A 21,502-nucleotide genomic window follows, 5' to 3' on the forward strand; every position below is an offset into this window, starting at 1 on the left:
TCCTGCATTAGATAATTTATTTCTCTAAATCAAAGACACTAAAACTGAATCAAGATTTCCAAACAGACCCTAATTAGAACCCATAGTCCGATTAGCCCATTGTTTCTGGGCATATGTACCAATGGTACTATGTCAAGGATACCCTTTTTTTTTAAACTTGTGTTTGTGATGATGATCTTCTATTTTTATTTTTATATTTTGTGAGAAATATGGTGCTCTTGGAGGTGACAGGCTAACAGCACTGGCCATAGGAGTAAAACAGGCAAGCACTATGCAAGCCAGCACACCTCCATCGTAACCTGAAATATCTCTGCTATATCAAGTCACTAGGAAAGTCTGGCATGTATTTCTCATTCTCTCTAGTTTTCTTTTTAATTTCTGTAAGATGGTTGCAACACTATTTTAATTAAATGCAAATGTTAAAATGGTAAGAGTAACTCATATCAATAAAAGAAATGAAATTAAAAGATTTTCAACCTGTATTCATCTGGTCTTTTAATGCTTAGGTACAGTACAACAAGGGTTTTGGAACGAGTGGTTTTATCTTTAGTACCATATGTTCTACTGGAGGGCCAGTAGGACATCAGCTGTACTGACATGGCAATTGACATTACACTGTGACTAATCTTTTGAGAAAACTGAAAGCTTCCACTGACACTGTAATGGGCTTTTTCTGTTTTGGACACCAGAGGGTCACAACTGGAAAAGCTGCAGTTAATGTAAAACATAAAGACACTTCACTATAAAATGTTGGAGATATGTATCCTGTGATTCTGATAAAATCTTAATAGCTCTAATGACAAGAGTATCATAATGTATTACCATCATAGTTTGCAACGTAAATAAAAATGCAGTAAAAATAGATTAAACATATTGACTGTTTTAAATTTTTTTAAAATAGCAAGATACTTCAAATCCACATAAAGAATTACTGGCTTGATCCAACTCTCATTGAAGTTATTGAGAGATTTGCTGGATCAGGCCCTATGAGTCTGCAAAATTTCAGTTTTCAAAATTTTTCAAAGTCTATCAAAACACTTTTAATTTTTTTTTACCATTCTAGATAGAATACAGTCCTCAGAACTCAGCCAACTGCAGGCATTAAGGGAATAACTCCAAGAATTTGTCTAATTTCAGCCAAATGCAATCAAGGTTATATATGTTTAAAGCTGAATCTACGGTATAACTTGAGAACAGAGCAGAAGTTATATGTTATTCTATTGGAAGTTTAACTGTGAAATCACACTTTTTAACTTCAGAGTGCCATTTATTCTTCTTTCAGCTGTAAAGCTTCAAGAAAACACCCTTTTGCAAATGATGTTCTAATTTACACAATCTCTATTGACAAGAATGTCTAGATGCTGCGGCAGAGTCCTCTGTAGACAGGAAGTATAGTATGGTATAAAACACTTTATACAGATTACTAAAGTTATATCTCATTAGCTTCCACAGTTCCTTGAAATACCGAAACCAGAGCAGTACAATACTACTGTTGGATATGTTATAGTGAATTAATCTTGTTGCAGATTTGTTGGATTCAATCTTATTGGTTAAACTATAAGTTTAAATACTGGACAGAGAATCAGGATAGAACTGCTGGTACAGCTACAGCTTTACTTAACTTTTCCTATATAACTCACTAGATTCATGGCAGTGCCAGCTGGCAAACAACAAACAAGGTTTGGCTGGCAAAGCAATTTTTAACCCGGTCTCAAAGACCCTTGCTTCTCATACCTGCATTGTGCTTTGCCAAGTATTTGTCTTTGTACTGCTTCTTTTTCTTTCCAAACCAAGTACAGCTGGCCTGCTGCTCCTGTTTGGTCTTCTCCATGGCAATACAAGCTACTCGCCTGGCATGTGAAGGGGAAAAAATAACTAATTAGCTTGTTGTTACGGACAACCTACTACAGTATCCATTTTTCACTGAAGTATTAACTCTTCTATTATAAACATGTATTTAAAAGGACATGTGATACTTCAAAAAGAAGGCTGTTTTAATTTACGAGTGTAGAGCAAGACTTCTCAAAACTTTCTTCTATTAAAGATGTTCAGTTACAGAGATGAATATTAATACATATATTTTATAGGTGCATTGCTATCAGGACTGTTCTTAGAGCTCACAGCCCAGGAGAAAGAGGGGACTAAGATGGCTTTAAACCACATTTGTGTCCCTGATGCTAGGCTGCTTCAGGGTCTGCAGATGTCCCTGGCATAATTTAGACAGGAGCGAAGACCTGGGTAAGATACAGCAGTCTCCTGGGGCTGCCCTATAGGCTGCAGTGCCAGCCAAAATCTCCACACTGCTGCATGTTGCACCCCCACTGAGACATACCACTCCCAACCCAGCATGCCCTCTATACCAATAGTTCTCAACCAGGGGTACACAAAGGTCTTCCTGGGGGTACATCAACTCAGCTAGATATTTGTCTAGTTTTACATCAGGCTACATAAAAAGCACTAGTGAAGTCAGTACAAACTAAAATTTCATACAGACAATGGCTTGTTTACACTGCTCTATATACCATACACTGACATGGAAGTACAATATTTATATTCCAATTGATTTATTTTATAAGTACATGGTAAAAACAAGAGAGTAAGCAATTTTTCAGTAATAGTGCGCTGTGACACTTTTGTGGTTTTATGTCTGATTTTGTAAGGAAGTAGTTTTTAAGTGAAGTGATACTCAGGGTATGCAAGACAAATCAGACTCCTGAAAGGGGAACAGTAGTCTGGAAAGGTTGAGAACACTGCTCTATACCAAGGTAAATATGACAAGGATAAATTCATTTTTATAGAAAACCAAAAAACATACCATTCTTGAAGCTCAGGAGAAGGAATGAGACCGGCAGTACCATTTTTGGAGTTCTCTAGTTTACCCTGCCACCAATTGTGATCATCCTTGCTAATGATCTGGATAATGTCTCCAACTCTAAATCTGATGCCAGCTTCTTTGCAGGGGATGAGGTCGTCCTTTGCTGGATCATATTCAAATTGTGCTCTTACATATATCTATAAAACAGGAGTTTGTAAAGAACATTGCCATATTACCACTCATTGGTATTAAGTATAGTAGGTGAAAATTTGATCTGCACCTCTAGCTACCACACACTGTATGCTTACAAGCAGAAGAAACAATGATGAAAACATAAGTGACAGCTGAAAACAATGGAGACAATGTGATGTTACCTTTAATACTGGTGACATATTGTAAAGTCTAAGAGTAACAGCAAATGTTCGCATTCTGTGTGGAATCTTATCTACAAATCTTTAATATAGATTTTGGTATTACTGAAAATTTAAAACTAAAATCTAAATTTGTATATTATTAGCAGTCATCTAAAATTACACGTTGAAAGTCAGTACTACATTTCATGGCTTGAACTGTACTTTACCTTCAACAAAAGCTACATAACACATTTTCAAGTTGGATTATATTTTAATGATTTTGATGGTAAGAAGTATTACTATATAATTATCAGTACTCCTTTAGACTAAACCAAATTCTCACTAGACGTAATAAGAAACCCAGTATAGTCCCTATTAAATATATTTGCTTCGATGGAATCTAGGTAATCTCTGTATAGTTTAAATTAGTGCAAATCCATTCTCAGTTGTATATACACTCATAGGCACCAATAATGATAGGCAATTGCAGTTCTTTCAATACCAGTTTCTTACTTTGTGTGTCATCCTAGAACAATGGTATTAAAATGAATAGTCTGAAAAGGGTATGCTTTCAGGAGTACACACAGCAGACATGAAGTTTTTAACTGTTCTGTTTTAAATAATATAAGGCTTTGCATTTATGTAGTGCCATGAATCAGAGGATCTCAAAGGTGTTAAATGTCCTGACTAAGGTCACACAAAACATCTGTGACAGAACTGAGAATAGAAAACAGATATCCTAACTTCCAAAGTTACATTAGTGATACAAGCAAAGGAGTACTAGTGGCACCTTAGAGACTAACAAATTTATTCGAGCATAAGCTTTTGTGAGCTACAGCTCACTTCATCGGATGAGATGTGATGGTTTGGGAAATTTGTCAATGTACGCCTTTATGAATTCTGATTGATTTTATGAACTCTATGTATAACTAACCCTCAACATAGATTGAATCAGCTACTCGTTGACAGGAACCATGTCAAATACCATGCACCCTGACAAGAAGGACAATGAATATGCTAAAGAGACTGGCCACGCTAAAGGAAACTGCTGATCTCAGGCTGTCTGCAGTGGGGGGCTGGAGCAAAGGAATCCCCAGGAGAAAGGCAGAACAAAGGAAGAGGCATTAGAAGCTGCTGCTAAAAAGACACACACATTCTCAGCTAGAGAGAACCTTTTGACTGCCGTAATTGTTGTGAGGCAGAGAGAAAAAACCTGCAGGCTGAGAATGGGGAAAGGAGACTCTTAAGACCCTGAAAGGACTGACCAAAACCCTACAGGGTGCTTGGAGTGGTGAGGAAACCGGAGAGAGGGCTTTTGCATGCAAGGTTTGCTGTGGTCTGAAAGAAGTGGATTCTTGTATAGCAGCAGCCGCTGCCACATTCCAGGCTTTTCATCAGTGGTTTCTGTGGAGAAGCTGGGACATCAGGCTTATTACAAAGCTGTGGATCTACAGGATTATGATTATGCCAACTGTACCATATAGCAATGAAACATGGGCACCAAGGAAGGCTGAAGAGTGGTGACTGATGTTTTTACCTCTTGTTGTCTTCAACAGCTGATCCATATTAAGTGGCAGGACAATTTTAGCAACGAGGATATTCGTGGCTGACCCCCACAACCACCTCCATCAGCACTGGTTTAATTCTGGCAGCTTTCTTGGTATAGAAATATTATTAAGATGGAAGACCAATGAATTATGAAGTGTGGTTACTAAGGAATGCTGCTACATGGCTGACAATTATGTGGTCGTTAAGCATTTCAATGGCACGGCAAGATTGCCAGTGACGGAAAACAGATGCAACATCCAGCTGGATTGTCTTAAGGACCTAGCTAGAGATCAGTCTGGTTGGCACTCAATATGTAAGGAGGCTATGTCCCTTTGGGATTTGCAATGGTTGTGGTGATGATGGTTTGTTACTTGTGTACGGATCTGTAAATCTCTACGCTTTCCTTAGGAATAATGCACGTGTTTTTAAGAAGTTACTCTGAAAAGCCTATGGGTTGCTTGTTAAAAAACTGTCACATGTTCCTGAAGGGTTAAACTAAACCAGAGTATCCATGAGGGTGGGGCTCTGAAAAAGATAATGAGGAGACCTGGGTACAGAACTGGTCGAGGGACCTAGGGCAGTGGGGTCCCACTTCTGACAAGGGGTACTAGACAGGGAAACTGTATCCCCAGAGAAAGCCTGAGAGGCTAGAGACAGTGCTTGGATGCTGCTCTACCTCAGAAGGCTTAGCAGCATGCAGGATCCAGAATTTGGATCCAAACTCAGCAGCCTGGTGAATGTCCAACAGGGGATGTGCTACCAGGTCTGTGACACCATCCGTTCCCTCATTTAAAATTTGACTATAGTCAGAAAAGTGACTGTAAAAACAGCACTGTGAAATTTTGTGTTTATTGGCACAATACCACCTTCCACATCAAATGTGCTTGGTTTGCCAGTAAGATATTTTTCCCTAACTGGAAGCCTTGAAGACTCAACCTGGGATCTTTATGGCTCTTGCAGACTCACTAGTAAGAAAAATTCTCCAGTTGGAACTTAGGATTCTGTTGGTGCCATATACCCCAGAAAAAGATATAGCTCAGTCTGTGATAGCTCTATTGGCTCTGCAATACAAAGTTAATAGGTGTTTTTGGTCAGAAAAGTAAGCAGATATGTCTCTGGATACACACAGTAAAGAGGAGCTGTTTGTACACAGACACTTTTCTGACCATAATTTGCTCTGCTTGCTTTAAATCATATGTATTTTAAATAAATGATTGGAAGACAGAGCAATATATTTTACTTACATTTATAAACATTTATCCACCTTACTTCCTTTCAAATTCAGCTCCAATAAATCTCTAACAGTTTAGTAATAGCACCCGGATGCTAAGCATTATGGCACTACATAACTAACCCAATTCTTTTTCTCAACAATGTTTCTACCATATGCTTGGCTGCAATCTTAGTATCGTCAGTCACCGCCCTTCATACCTGAAATCTATTTAAAATGATAGCATCTGATGACAGGTGCCAGAGTAGAAGGCTGGATTTTCAATATTTTAAAATCTTATCCTCACTGCCATTGACTCTGTGTGATCTTGGGTAAGTCACCTATTCTCTTTCCTCAATGGACACATCTGTAAAATGGGGATTTAAAAACACTTTCATTGCTTTTTACTAATTTGTTTTTTGTGATTTGATTATTACTGCAGTCACCCTTGCCTTTCCCCATCTCTGGTACAAACAGGCTAGAATAGCGATCAATATTTTGTACCCCTAGAAGTTCCTCCTTTCTTTTCCCTCTTACTTCTAGTATGATTCTTCCCTATGCACTATGTCTCCATCCAGAGACTGCTGTGGCCCTTTAAGGAAAAGTTTGGACTTCTTTAAATACATCTTAGGAGCCCTACAAAAACCTAGAATGGGTCCAACTCCATTCTGGGCCCATGGTGATTCTTCCACTGTCCTGGCCAAACTGATGGACACTAAGAAAAATACTTCAAGGGAAGGAAAGCAAAAAAGTCAGCTGAATACAGAGTCTTAAAGGGTGTTTCACAGAGCATCTGTACGACTAGACTCTGGCTGCCTGGGACCTCTAGAGAACAAAAGGAAACTGCAGGACTTCAAAAACGGGAAACAAAAGGAGAGTAACCCATTGCTTGAACAGGTCCCCCTGCTGACTGAGCCTGATAAAAAAAGACGTTTACAAAATCTGTTCATCCTGAAGTGCCTTGAATTTCATAGTTATAATGATATTCCTTGTAAATTATTTCCAAATCTTTGCATTGTTAGAGCTAGGGATTGAATCTCTAGTTCAGTTTCAGAGGAAGTTTCCCCTTCCTCAGAGGCAGTCCTTGGAAAGGTTGGGCCTACAAGAAGTCACTGATGAAGATGGATCTGGGGCTTCTTGTGCTACAAGATGGCACAGCAGCTGAAACAAAGAAAAGTTCCTTGAAACTGCAGAGGAGAATCATTAGGAAGCATTTGCAGAAACCTTAAAGAAGTTTCTTGGAATTTTCTTGGGAGGGAAAAGTCCTGCTTTGGCCTATGAAACTATGTAAGACTGTTTTACTTCAGGCCAAGATCATAAGGGTAAGAAGGGATTGAAAAATCCCTTGAGTGCCTTATGTTAAAAAAAAATAAATTAAATAATCAAGGGCCTCCTGGCTCTTCCCGCTCTTCTGACCCAAGATGCACTTCTGAGAGAGAACCTGCACCAACAGCTGAGCTCCTTTTCCCTCTCTGCTGGTGGTGAAGGATGGTTTCACATGTCACCTGGCTCCAATGCAGCCAGGGCCCTCTGCTCCCTCTACCTGCGAAAAAGCAGGGGCTGCTATTAGTAGGCCAGATTCTGCCATACGTACTCACTCAGAGTACTGCTTTGTTCCATAAACAGCCAAGAAAGGTCCTATCCAAAGAGCCTAAAAGCAGAATCTGGCCCAAAGAAGACACCTGTCACTGAGGACAAAGTGCTGCTGGAGCGATGCAAACATTGCAGCATGTATTTCAAATAGATGCATTCACATAATACACAAACTCAGGTGCATATTATATATATAAAATGTAATTACTTGTGTTTGGTATTTACACACCCTCAAATATCTAACTAAACCAAGGTGCTCCGTAAGCACTACAGGAAAAATGAAGATGGACTGTAATTCAGTTTACAGAGATAAGAGCTAAACATTATACAAATCTTTGAAAAGAGATCAGAAACAAAAATAATCTCTTTCCCTTAAATGCTTTGTGAAATTTGCTCAAAATTTTCCAGAAGAAATCTGTACCGTGGAATAAAATGTGGTGCATGAAATTTGCAGCGTGCTGGTTTTGGTGAAGCTAGAGTATGGGGTTGTAAATTAGCCTTATAAATGGGATGATAACTTCAGATTTAGTGGCCCTTCATAAAAGTAATCCTTAGCATTTAGTAAACATTAATAACCAGTTATGAACTAAACTAAAATAATGAACAACTTTTAAAGTTTTCTCAGAATGAGGTTTTAAGTTATTTTAAGCTTCCTTTATTTGCCACAGTTTGATCTAAATTCCTGGCACAGCATAAAGCTGTATTTTATTCCAAAGTGAAAACCTGTGCAGGTTTCAAATTTGAATAGTGCTGTATGTATCTATGAATGTGTTCTTAATAATTAAAATGACATAGTCTGAAATTACAATGAACCTCCCAGTGTCTCTCACACACAAATAAATGGATGGAAAAAACATTACTGTGCATTAGCCATATACAATGAGTTAAAAACAAAATGGACGCATTCTTCAAGCTTAAATGTTATAGTCCAGCACATACAGAATGGAAAAAGGTAAGAAGGGGTTGGCTACTAGCAGCTAAGTTTAGAAAAGTTTCCATGGAGGATATCTATTCACCTGTCGTCCTTTTGGTTGTGTTGTTGATGGCAAGTCCTGCAGAACAAAGCCAACCCAGGAGAAGAAATTTTCATTTTACTTTTTTAGAGTATACAACATCATTTGTTAGTATAATTTGTTACATTACAGCAAAATGTTACATGTACATGTGTATAAAACATTAACCCATTTCTTAGAAGTTCTTATTTCTTAAAGAAAATCAAACCCAGGCTGTTTAGCAGCAAGCTGAAGAAAGCAGGTAAAAGTTTAAGCAGATAGAAAATGTGCTTTTTTTTTTTTATTTAAATAAATGATTCAGCATCTTCAACACAAAAGCACCTGCAAGTGAAAGAGGCTTTCTATAAGAATGCCTTTTTCAATTTAATAGATACTTTAAATTGGATGTGTTTCTAGAAAATAGGAAATAGTTACAATAAATATTACTAAATTTTATCTTAGAAAGATATTAAATGTTAAATTGTGATCAGGAATAAATTTATGAGTGTGTCTATTATGTTGCAAGTTCAGTATTTTTCACAGAAATTTATTGAAGTTCTCCATCCACATAATTATCTTTCATTGTTATAATTAAAATACTTTACTTTGAAGCTAATCATTTCTAAACTATAATTTACTTTTAATAGTTGATGGAAAAGTTGCCCTGGTCTGGGTTTTTCAGATGATACACAATCCCATGAAGTGATGGCATTGTTGAAGTTACCAGAGTGCGCCCAACTGTGAGTGTCAGCAGCACTCTTACAGAAATCTTACAGAAGGAACTTGCAGATACAGATGCTTTGTAATGTTTTGCCATATAAATCACGACAGTGACAAATGATAAACAATACAAATTTCAACATCTATTGAGAAATATCTGAAATCAAGAGCACCTTCTACCTGGATACATGCTGAACTGGAAGTACTTTGTGTTAAAGATGTGATGATACTAGCTTGGTTTGTAGTGCAGTTTAAAGCCACTTCCTTTTGCTTTCCATACCCAGGCAAGGCTCATATTTCACAAAGTATGTGCACGTACCACAACAGCAGAGGGCACACCAATTCCTTAACTCAGATAGCGGAAACGAATACACATTCCAGAGGTCTCTCAAAACTCCAACATTGGAAAAGCCCTGAAATACCTACTCTGCAATTATTCTTCCTTGAAACACTGCTTCAGAAGTTTAGAATGGAAATAATGCTTCCACTTTAAATCCTTGCTTAGTTTTGAGGCAACTAGGACCAAGGGATTGCTAAGAACATTTTAAGGATGAATGACCTGCCATGTTACACTTATTAATATTTAATTAATTTAATGTTAATGAGAAGAATATGTTGTTGAAAAAAAAAAACCTTAAAAGGAGAAAATGGGGAGTTATAATTGTAGTAGCCTTGATTATATCAGCAGAACATAATTTTCCACTGAAAACATGTAACTATAACAGTAATGGTAGATGAGCACCAACAAAATTTGCACACTTTCTCTGTCTGGAACTGGAGGTCTTACCGAAACAGAATTGTTAGTGCTGCTATGACCATTAGCTGGGGACTGTCTGGATGTAGAGGGGGAATCTCTCTGAAATAAGACACAAGGTTCATTAACACACAACACTATTACAGGAACACAGATATATTTAAAAGAAGAGTTACATCCACAGCTTTATAATACTTTCTTCAGCTGTTTCTTTGGAGAAAGTTTCCATACTATAAACTGCACAAGTATCCCAAAATATGGAATAGTTTTTCATAATTTGATATTTGCTTGTTTATCCTATACATTAAATATTACTAATACCTCAAGAGTCAGTTTTCTGAATTTCCCCAATATTTGGGACCACTTCTTAAGCGTTGCCTCATGTGGCAATCAAAATGATCTTGCACATCAGCAGCTATCTTTCACAAAAACATTAAAGATTATACGCTGAACAATTTAAATAGGATGGGTAACAGCAGTCTTCAGCATATAATTGATTTTGAACAAACTTTCTAGTCATTTAGGTGTGCCAATGTTGGGAATGATCTGTTCCTGCTCCATGAAATGTCCCTATGCACACTGCCTCAACCATTCTGGAGGACCCTAGCTGGAGCCTAGAGCTGGCTGGTCGGGTGAGGTAACTGACTTTTTAAAACTTTTGCATTTTTTTTCCTGTTTTTCTTTTGCACCTTATGCCATGGCTTTGTAAAGTTTCAAGTTTTTTTTAAATTTTATACTCTCCTTGGTATAAATATAAAATTTTGCCAAAATAAATACATTTCTAATAAGTAAATACATTCAGAATAAAATTCTGCTAAACTGCAGCTTTTCACACAGTCCCACATGACAGTTTCATAAGCAAACTAGGGAAATGTGGTTTAGATGAAATTACTATAAGGTGGGTGCATAACTAGTTGAAAGAGTAGTTATCAATGGTTTGCTGATAAACTGGGAGAATGCATTCAGAGGAGCCCCACAGGGGTCAGTCGTGGGTCCAATACTATTTAATATTTTTATTAATGACTTGGATAATGGAGTGAGAGTATGCTTATAAAATCTGCAAATGACACCAAACTGGAAGAGATTGCAAGTATTTTGGAGGGCGGAATTAGAATTCAAAACAACTTTGACAAATTGGAGAATTGGTCTGAAATCAACAAGATGAAATTCAATAAAGACAAATGTGAAATACTACAATTACAAAGGAAAAATCAAAGGCACAACTAGAAAATGGGGAATAACTGGCTAGGTGGTCGTACTACTGAAAAGGATATGTGAATTATAGAGGATCATAAATTAAATATCAGTCAACAATGTGATGCCATTGACAAAAAAGTTAATATTTTGAGATGCATTAAAAGGTGTGTCATAGGTAAGACACAGGAGGTAACTGTCCTGCTCTACTCAGCACTGGGGAGGTCTCAGCTGGTATAATGTGTCCAATACTGGGTACACATATTAAGAAAGATGTGGACAAATTGGAGGGACTCTAGGGGAGAGCAACAATAGTGATAAAAGATTTAGAAAACTTGACCATAGGCATGTTTAGCCTTGGGGAAAAAAAAGACTGAAGGAAAACTGATAAGGTCTTCAAATATATTAAAGGCTGTTATAAAGAGAACAGTGATCAATTGTTCTCCATGTCCACTGAAGGTAGGACAAGAAGTAATGGGCTTAATCTGAAGCAAGGGAGATTTAGGTTAGATATCAGAAAAAAATTTCTAACTATAGGGATAGTTAAGCTCTGGAATAGGATTTCTTGTTATTCCTTGACTTTAGCAAAGCTTTTGATATGGTCTCCCACAGTATTCTTGCCAGCAAGTTAAAGAAGTATGGGCTGGATGAATGGACTATAAGGTAGACAGAAAGCTGGCTGGATCATCTGGCTCAACGGGTAGCGATCAATGGCTCCATGTCTAGTTGTACATCAAGCTGATATCAAGCGGAGTGCCCCAAAGGTCGGTCCTGGGGCCGGTTTTGTTTAATATCTTCATTAATTATCTGGAGGATGGCGTGGATTGCACTCTCAGCAAGTTTGCAGATGACACTAAACTGGGAGGAGTGGTAGATAAAGATATGCTGGAGGGTAGGGATAGGATACAGAGGGACCTAGACAAATTACAGGACTGGGCCAAAAGAAATCTGATGAGGTTCAACACGGACAAGTGCAGAATCCTGCACTTAGGACGGAAGAATCCCATGTACTGCTACAGACTAGGAACTGAGTGGCTAGGCAGCAGTTCTGCAGAAAAGGAACTAGGGGTTACAGTGGATGAGAAGCTGGATGAGAGTCAACAGTGTGCTCTTGTTGCCAAGAAGGTTAATGGCATTTTGGGATGTATAAGTAGGGGCATAGCGAGCAGATCGAGGGACGTGATCATTCCCCTCTATTTGCCATTGGTGAGGCCTCATCTGGAGTAGTGTGTCCAGTTTTGGGCCCCACACTACAAGAAGGATGTGGAAAAATTGGAAAGAGTCCAGTGGAGGACAAGAAAAATGATTAGGGGACTGGAACACATGACTTATGAGGAGAGGCTGAGCGAACTGGGATTGTTTAGTCTGCGGAATAGAAGAATTGGGGGGGGGCAGGGGGGTTTGATAGCTGCTTTCAACTACCTGAAAGGAGGTTCCAAAGAAGATGGATCTAGTCTGTTCTCAGTGGTAGCAGTGATAGAACAAGGAGTAACAGTCTCAAGTTGCTGTGGGGGAGGTTTAGGTTGAATATTAGGAAAAAAAATTTCACTAGGAGGGTGGTGAAGCACTGCAATGCGTTACTTAGGGAGGTGGTGGAATCTCCTTCCTTTGAGGTTTTTAAGGTCAGGCTTGACAAAGCCCTGTCTGGGATGAGTTAGTTGGGGACTGGTCCTGCTTTGAGCAGGGGGTTGGACTAGATGACTTCCTGAGGTCCTTTCCAACCCTGATGTTCTATGATTCAAGGGATGTTGTGGAATCCCCATGACTGGAAGTTTTTAAAGAACAAGTTAGATAAATACCTGTCAGTGATAGTCTAGATTTACTTGGTTCTGTCTCAGCACAGGGAGCTGGATTAGACGACCTCTCGAGGTCCCTTCCAGCCCTGCACTTTATTATTCTGTGATTCCATATAACAAAAAAGCCACCACTTGCCTGAGCCTTGCAAGGTGGCTCTATGCTCCAGGGGAGCTCCATGGTGGTTGAGACATTATCTGCAAAGCGCATGCTGGGACATATTATGGAATGGGAAATGGCGATTTGTGATGATTTTGGGTCTTGTATAGGGGAAAAAAGGGTTAATTGCTGAACCTCCTGTTTACCCTTGATATTTGGAGCGCACAGTACATTACAATATGAGCTCATCATCAAAGAAATCTCAAGCGCTAATTGGATACTTATTCAGCAAACAAAATAAGTAATTCACACATTGTATAAAAATCAAGAGTGCTGAACTGTAATGTTCCATGTCTAAAATCCTTTTAGATATGTTCAATTGTTAGCATCATAACGTTACAGACAACAAAATGAGAAAAACCAGATTAAAAAAAAAATTGAAATCCTTTGCGTATAGCTTATCAAATGACAGTGCATTTAACAAGAAGATTAGAAGCCAGGACCCCACCTACACTGCTCACGAGACATTTATCTGATTAGACTTCACCATTAACAATGTATTAACATATTCAAGAAAGTTATATAACAGCACTCATAACTATCTCAAAATGCGAATGAATAGTTCAAATAACAGGCACTATTTATTGTTGTTGCCCGTACTATTTGATGTGCTGTATAAACTCAACAAAGCATTCAGGACTTAAGTTTTGACTCATTGGGTATGGTTTAAGATGAAATTCCATGAGTAGCCACCTAGAGGAGCTCCAGACCTGAAACAGCAGAGCTGCAAGTTTGCTAGTCTTATCACTTTTAAGATCTTTTTATCTCAATAAAATCCACCATAAAAACCAAATAGCTCTGGATATTTCCATTAGATGGGTTTGGAGAAAATACATAGTCATTTGGCTGCCTTAGTCATTGACAGTACTTAACAGATTGGCAGAAACACGTCTATTGTTTCTTTTTTTTTGCAAAAATCTTCAAGCGCAACAACTTCCAATTATCCAAATGAGACCAAATAAGTTACTTTGTATTAACATTTTTTTATCTATGCTTCAAGGAATTTTCCTTATTTTGCTGTATTTGGGTTATCATCTGCCCCTTTAAGTAACATTAGATGGTGTGTAGAAGACACTTCTCCTTCCAAAAAGTTAAGGAGTACTTGTGGCACCTTAGAGACTAACAAATTTATTTGAGCATAAGCTTTCGTGAGCTACAGCTCACTTCATCGGATGCATTCAGACAAAAAGTTGTAATTTCCTTCTCCTACATAGAGAGCTTCCTTCCACTTTCAGCAGACCCTTTCCAGTTAGCACTAAATTATGACAGTCATATGGAGGAGTCATTCGTCCCCTCAGATGTGGTCATCTCCTGTTGGCTCTCCCCACCTCTCTGACTGTCTAGTATAGATGAAATATGGCTTAACTTGGATACCTTTGATTTGGTTTGCCTGTCAAATGACAGTTTGGCAAGGGGCAAACTTTGGGAAGTGCTGGAAGCAGACTCAGCCTATTTGTCTAACCTGGGTAGGAAAAAGTTCAGATGGAGGCAGAAGGCACCACATAGCTGCACAGGCTCTTGACAGCATCTCCTCCCCAAGGAAGTTTTCTTGGCCTACTACAAAGGCCTGTGGCCCTGAGGGTATTCTGAGATCTGTCTCAGTGTAATGCTCCACTGACCAGCTTTTACTTCTGAGGAGCTTCAGAGGACTGTGTCTTGTCCTGACTTTCCTAGTAGCATTAGGTAGTCAACGTTTTGTGGGCTACGTTTGATTCCATGAAATCTATATAGTGCCCCTTGAACAGGTGAATGGTTGGAAACTATCACAAACCCAAGCAAAATTTTAAAAAGCATGCCTTGAGTAAGTTTGGTACCCCTTTGAAAAGTGCCCCGCTTCCCAACATTGGGAACCAAGAATCACTCAGAGGTCATACACTATGAGTGGAGAATTGGTAATATAGTTTCTATTTTTAAAAAAGGGAAAAAATGTGATCTGGAAAACTACAGACCTATTAGTTTGAACTCAATTATATGCAAGGTCTTGGAACAAATTTTGAAAGAGAAATTAGTTAAGGACATAGAAATAAACAGGTAATTGGGATAAAATCCAACATGGTTTTATAAAAGGTAGATTGTGCCAGATCAACCTGATCTCCTTCTTTGAGAAGGAAACTGATTTGTTAACAAAGGAAATACAATAGATCTAATCTACCAGGATTTCAGTAAGGTATTTGATTCAGTTCTACATGAGAAATTATTTGTTAAATGGGAGAATGTGGTGATTAATATGAGAATTTAAAGTTAGATAAGGAACTGGTTTATGGGGAGCCTGCAATGGGTCATACTGAAAACTGAACTGTCAGGCTGGAGGGAGGGTACTAGTGGAGTTCCTCAGGGATCTGTCTTGGGACAAAAGTTATTTAACATTTTAATTACTGACTTTAGCACAAAAAGTGGAAGTGTGCTAATAAAATTTGCAGATGCCACAAAGTTAGGAGGAATTGCCAATACGGAGGAGAACCGGAATATCATACAGATCTTGAAAACTGGAATGAAACTTAATAGTGCAAAGTCACACACTTAGGGACTAACAAAAAGAATTTTTGCTATAAACTGAGGACTTATCAGTTGGAAGTGACAGAAGATGAGAAAGACCTGGGTGTACTGGTTGATCACATGATGATTACGAGCCACTGTGAAAAAGGCTAATGCAATCCTAGGATGGATGCATCAGGTGAGGTATTTCCAGTAGAGATGGGGAAGTGTTAGTACCGTTATACAAGGCACTGGTGAGACCTCATCTGGAATACTATGTGCAATTCTGGTATCCCATGTTTAAGAAAGATGAATTCAAACTGGAACAGATGCTTAGAAGGGCTACTAGGATGATCAGAGGAATGGAAAACCTACCTTACGACAGCAGACTCAAAGTGGTTGGCTTGTTTAGCCTAACCAAAAGAAGGCTGAGGGAAAATATGATTGCTCTCTATAAATACATCAGAGGGATAAATACCAGGGAGGGAGAGGAGTTATATAGGTTACACGCCAATGTGGACAACAACAACAAATGGCTATAAAACTGGCCATCAACAAGTTTAGGCTTGAAATTAGATTAAGGTTTCTAACCTTCAGAGGAGTGAAGTTCTGGAACAGCCTCCCTAGGGGAGCAGTGAAGGCAAAAAAATCTAACTGGCTTCAGCTGATAAGTTTACGGAGGGGATGGCATGATGAGACAGCCTACAAGGGCATGTCGCTGACCTGCGACTGCTAGCAGCAAATATCTCCAATGACTGGTGATGGGATGCTAGATGGAGAGGGCTCTGAGATACTATAGAGAATTCCTTCCTAAGTGTTTGACTGTTGAGTGTTGCAGAAAGGCTCAGGATTTATCTGGCCGCCATATTTGGGGTCAGGAAGAAATTTCCCAACAATCAGATTGGCAGAGACCCTTGGGGTTTTTCGCCTTCCTCTGCTGCCTGGGGCATGGGTCACTTGCAGATTTAAACTGGTGTAAATGGTAAAGTCTCTAACTGAAATCATGATTTGAGGACTCAGTAATTAAGGGTCTATTACGGGAGCCGGGGGAGGAGGTTCTGTAGCCTGCAACGTGCAGGAGGTCAGGCTAGATGATCATATAGTCCCTTCTGGACTGAAAGTCTATGAGTCTAAGAAAAAGCTAAAGGGAATGGTGGAAACTATGAACTTAGGGCTGTCTTGATTTGACAACTACAAGAGGCATTCATCCAATTTTTAATGTCTAGGAAGTTTCTTCTAAAAAAGACAAGACTCCAAGCTAGGAGAGCACAATTGTGCATTGCATACAGCCTATCGGAAAATAGCAGATACAATGGACCTCTTCTTAGAATACCAGGACTGCTTAGAACTAGAAAAATTCAGATTCTATCTGGAGAACAGCTCAAGGGGAGAATTATATCTCATATAAAGTGTCCAAGAATGTCAATCCTCTTGGGGGAGAGGAGGCAAACCCAGGATGGACCAGGCGTTCCAAGAAGGCCAGAATTAATGCAAGTTTGGACTGGATGTTTTCAACAGCCTAGATTAAGGCAGTACTACCTGAGCCCCAGGACTTCCCAAACTTGTCCTGCTTAGGCCACCTAAACAAACACTACGTTAAGGAGAGAAAGAAGTGAAGTGATACGTCTATGTCACCCCAAAGCCAAGCAAGAACAAACAAAAGGACACATTGCTCCTGGATTTGGACGGACTCTTCAGCTCTACCACCATATCTTCATCATTAGCTGAGACAATCCCCACCACTTCCAAGTGTTGGTGGAGGTAAGGTGTTGGTTAGTGACTTGAAGCGAAGTGACCTTTCGGCACTCACTATTAGTGATATTTGATTAATCCCTTGTCAAACCAGACCCCAGCAACAGCAGCCAGGTTATGGTTCCATTTTCACATCTGATAAGACTAAAGCCCACAATGTATGTTGAAATGAGTGTTAGAATCTATGAACATATTTCAATTCCAATCTGGTGCAAGGTGTCCTGTTTTCATGGATAAATCTAGAAAGATTTTTCTGTAATTTTACAGGAAGGATTCTGGGAAGGCCTAGGGTTGTATACATTACAAATGGCACCAAAAATGACACATTCCAGGGGGAAGAAATGCTTTCTATTAAGTGTTTCCGAGTCCACTAGAGATTACCATTCAATTCAATTTTTTTAATGGTTGCCTGTGTCTCACATAGACCGTTTCAAAGACTTAGAAGTTGCTCTTTTCAGAGAAGAGTTACTTGCAAATATGTACCTCTGTCAGCATTCTCTTGCATCCTAAACTGAAAATCATTCCTCAGGTTCTTGTATAAATGGAAAGTAAGAGTATTTGACTGGTATATCGCTACAAATGTATAGTTCAGAATAGTAGTCTAGTCTAGTCTAGGTGGCAAGTACAAGAAGTCTGACTAATAATTCTTTTCTCAATCCTTGTCTAGGTTGTTGCACTTCTAAAATTCATTTTTGTTGGTTGATTTTTCAGGAGAAAACCAGAGATGTCTTTACCAAGGGAAGATTTATGTAACAAAGTGAGTCTTGCATTGTGTTCCGAAAAGGGTGAGACTCAAACTCATTCTGGTCTTCTGTGTCAAAAGTTCCGCAACACAAGCACTTCTACCAAAAATGTTTCAATCAGCTGTCAGTCACTGTCCTTCCTTGTGAATGTGCAAGCAAAACATCCCATTGAGAGGCATAACAATTTGGACCAGGAACTTGAAGTAGATAAAGAATTAGACAGGGAGCCAAGACGGAACATGGAATGCCAGTATGATACGCTCTCTTCATGTCTTATTTTGGATGGGACACTATATACTGTATGAGCTGAAACTTCTGCATGGTATTCACAATCAACCATTGGTAGACTGTGTTGCAGTGATCACTGTGGCTAGAGTCTGTGTCTAAGAGGAAGGGTGCAATTTCTTGGCTAGCCAAAGGAGGAAAAAAGACGTTTCTGGATATTGCACTATGTGAGTATCAGTAGGACTCAGACTGTGTACTACCTTGATAACTGGATGGCAGATGCCCTCAATAGATGAATAATCAATAGTTTACACAACAGTGATTTTAGGAACAATGTATTGTCAGCAAAATCTAAGCCAGGAAATAAAAATTCCATTTTAGAAATTAAGTCTCTAATCCTCAAACACATGCCCAGTGAGATGGCAGACTGCCAGCCCACTGTCACTCTTGAAACCAATGTCTCTGCATTGGCTTCTATTTTCCCTGGAGTAATTAGAAGTAGGGAATTTGGCAAGTTAGTCAGATCTGCCTTTCTAGCTAATCCAGTAATGCTAAATACAATTTCTCTGTCTTTGATTTTTCTAAAGTGTCTATTACCATAGTGAAAGCATGGAAATGTCCCAAAATATCCTTCTGGGATATTAATGTCTCACTACATAGTTTAGCCTTAATTGGTAACTCCTCTTGTAGGCATCAGGGATTTGGCTTGTCTTTTAGTCCTCTTTTGGTCCTTCTAGAGCATCTCAACTAGTTCTTCCAAAAATTAATGAACCCTGGGTGAAGAAAAATCTGAATTCTGCCCAAGTGAAATAAAACCCAGATTCCAAACCTACTTCACTTTACCTTATCATGGATGAGCAAGATTCAGGAGCCTATGTCCCTCATGCCATGAGAAATGCATGAAGAAATCTGCTACAAGATGGCGAAGCATATGCACTGTGTGACAGCCAGAGATCTGAACAAGCTTGGAATAAATCTCAGGTTGAGATTTTCAAAGCGGACCCACTGAAGCTAACATAAGTTGTGTAGCTAAATCCCCTACCTGCCTTTGAAAATCTCAACCAAATATAACAACAGCCTGGATTAAATCTCATTATGAGTAACCACATTATTCAGAAGTGATTAACTATGGAGACTCTACACAATCGGAGGATCAAACTTCATTTACAGCAGGCATGAAGGGATATGATATCTCTACAATTACTGATGGCTTAATGTTCAGGTAACAAGCACTCCATTAAACATTACTTAGGAGCCACATATTAGGACAGATATAACTGGACAGCTGCAAGTCTCAGGTACTCAAAAGTGGTACTTTTCAAATGTAGAAAAATAATATGCCTTTATATCTAAAGTAATACTAGCATACTATGTTTGATTTTAAGAACAGTTACTTCTGTTTATTTGAGGGTAATTCATGTGTAGAGAAAAATCTGACTCATATGATCAACGGTTTAGAGTTTTAAAGAATTTTAGTGGCACCAATTTTGTATTCCTCTAGATGTAAAGCTGGACTACAGTACTATGATGACTTTAATTGTCCATGCCTTGGAGGAGGAAGAACAATAAATCTTAGAAACCGCCACAAAAATTACTAGAATAGTTTTTCTGTAGATTATGTTACTATTTTAAGACCAGATTGTGACCGAACGGACCCCTGTATTCACACCCTATACACCACTGTAATAATCTTGAAACAGAATAGGCCTTGTGAGGTATTATTTGAAAATGAATAGCTTGCAGGTCAATGATATCATGGTGAAATGTATGTAATAACATTATATGTAAAGCGATGAACATAAATGGAGGTTACTTGCTGTAATTGGAGGTTCTTCAAGATATGTGGTCCCTATCTGTTTTCCACATGTGGGTACACATGGTTGCCATGTGCCAGATTTCAGAAATTCTTTCAAGCAGTGTCCGTTGACATGCACACGTGCAGTATCTTCTTGCATGCTTCTGTCCAAAGGTATAAGGGGCAGTGCAGGTTGACCGCTCTCCAGATCCCCCTCTTACCGTAATGTAGTAGGGTCTGAAGAAGAGGTGAAGGAGGGTGGGTAGTGGAAAACAGATAGGGGACCACGCATCTCGAAGAACCTCCAGCTACAGTAAGGAATCTCCAGTTCTTCTTCACGTGGGTGACTCGCAAGCAGTATTCAGCCTGGAGGAGGGTGTGAGGAAGTTGACAGCAGCAATGCTTGCAATACTGCTGTTCCCATTGTTGCATCCACAGCTGCCACTTGAATCAGGGAGTAGTGTGCCATAAACGTGTGGACAGAGCACCAAGTTGCTGTTTTGCAAATGTCCTGCATCGGGACATCTGATAAGGATGCTATGAAGGCTGCCTGTCCTCGTGTGGAGTGGCATATAACACCCCCGTGGGGGAGGGGGGAAGAGGAGCTTTGCTATATTGTATCATTCTAATATGCATCTGGAGACCAACATAGAGATTCTCTGTGAGGATACGGCTTGTTCACATGACCTTTCTGCTATGGTGACAAAAAGCCTTGGAGATTTCCTAATGGCTTTGGTTCTTTGAAGCTAGAATGCCAGGGCACGTCTGAGGGTGAGGGAGTGCAGCCTCTTACCTTCAGGAGAAGCGTAACGCTTCAGAAAAAATACAGGCAAATAGATTGCTTGATTGATATAGAATTCAGAGATAACCAAAGGGAGACCTCCTCTTGGTGGAATACTGTGTAAGGCGGGGCTGACATCATGGCTGCTAGCTCACTGACCCTTCTGGGTGAAGTGATGGCCATTAAGAATGCCATTTTCATGGAGAGGTGGGTCATGGCACATGTCATGGTAGGTTTGAAGGGCGGGCCTGTGAGCATTGACAGGACAAGATTAAGATCCCATTGAGGCACAGGTTTGATGATTGGTGGGAAGGCCCTGATAAATTGCATCGTGGCCAGATGCATGAGGACAGAATGTCCCTCCACTGGAGGAAGGAATGTGCTAAATGCTGCTAAGAGTACCTGCAGCCAGCTAAGGGCTATACTTGACTTCTTTAAGGCAAGGAGGTAGTCAAGGATAACTGGAATGCCCACTGTGTCAAGGGAATGTTGGTGGCATTGTGCCCAGGCCAAAAAGTGGAAGAATTTAGCCTTGTAGCAGGCTCTAGTAGTCTTTCCCACTTTGATTAAGGATTTCTGGGACGGCGCAGAGCAGGAGC

At 39.4% G+C, this 21,502-nt stretch overlaps 1 protein-coding gene across 17 annotated transcripts in view; it reads right to left on the reverse strand.

Moving 5' to 3' along the window:
• CASK (calcium/calmodulin dependent serine protein kinase) overlaps positions 1-21,502 on the reverse strand; it is a 425,127-nt gene that overhangs the window by 18,052 nt on the left and 385,573 nt on the right. For 10 of the 17 annotated variants that reach the window (XM_073358759.1, XM_073358766.1, XM_073358724.1 and 7 more), the window contains 4 exons: positions 10,019-10,087; positions 8,536-8,571; positions 2,816-3,012; positions 1,735-1,850 (listed from right to left, as the gene is read on the reverse strand). In XM_073358759.1, coding sequence (XP_073214860.1) covers positions 1,735-1,850; positions 2,816-3,012; positions 8,536-8,571; positions 10,019-10,087 — 418 coding nt within the window. The remainder of the gene's footprint in view (positions 1-1,734; positions 1,851-2,815; positions 3,013-8,535; positions 8,572-10,018; positions 10,088-21,502) is intronic. The other 7 variants (XM_073358793.1, XM_073358753.1, XM_073358802.1 and 4 more) reach the window with 3 other exon arrangements.

Source organism: Lepidochelys kempii, chromosome 1, assembly GCF_965140265.1.
Source record: "Lepidochelys kempii isolate rLepKem1 chromosome 1, rLepKem1.hap2, whole genome shotgun sequence".
NCBI classification, from domain to species: Eukaryota; Metazoa; Chordata; order Testudines; family Cheloniidae; genus Lepidochelys; species Lepidochelys kempii.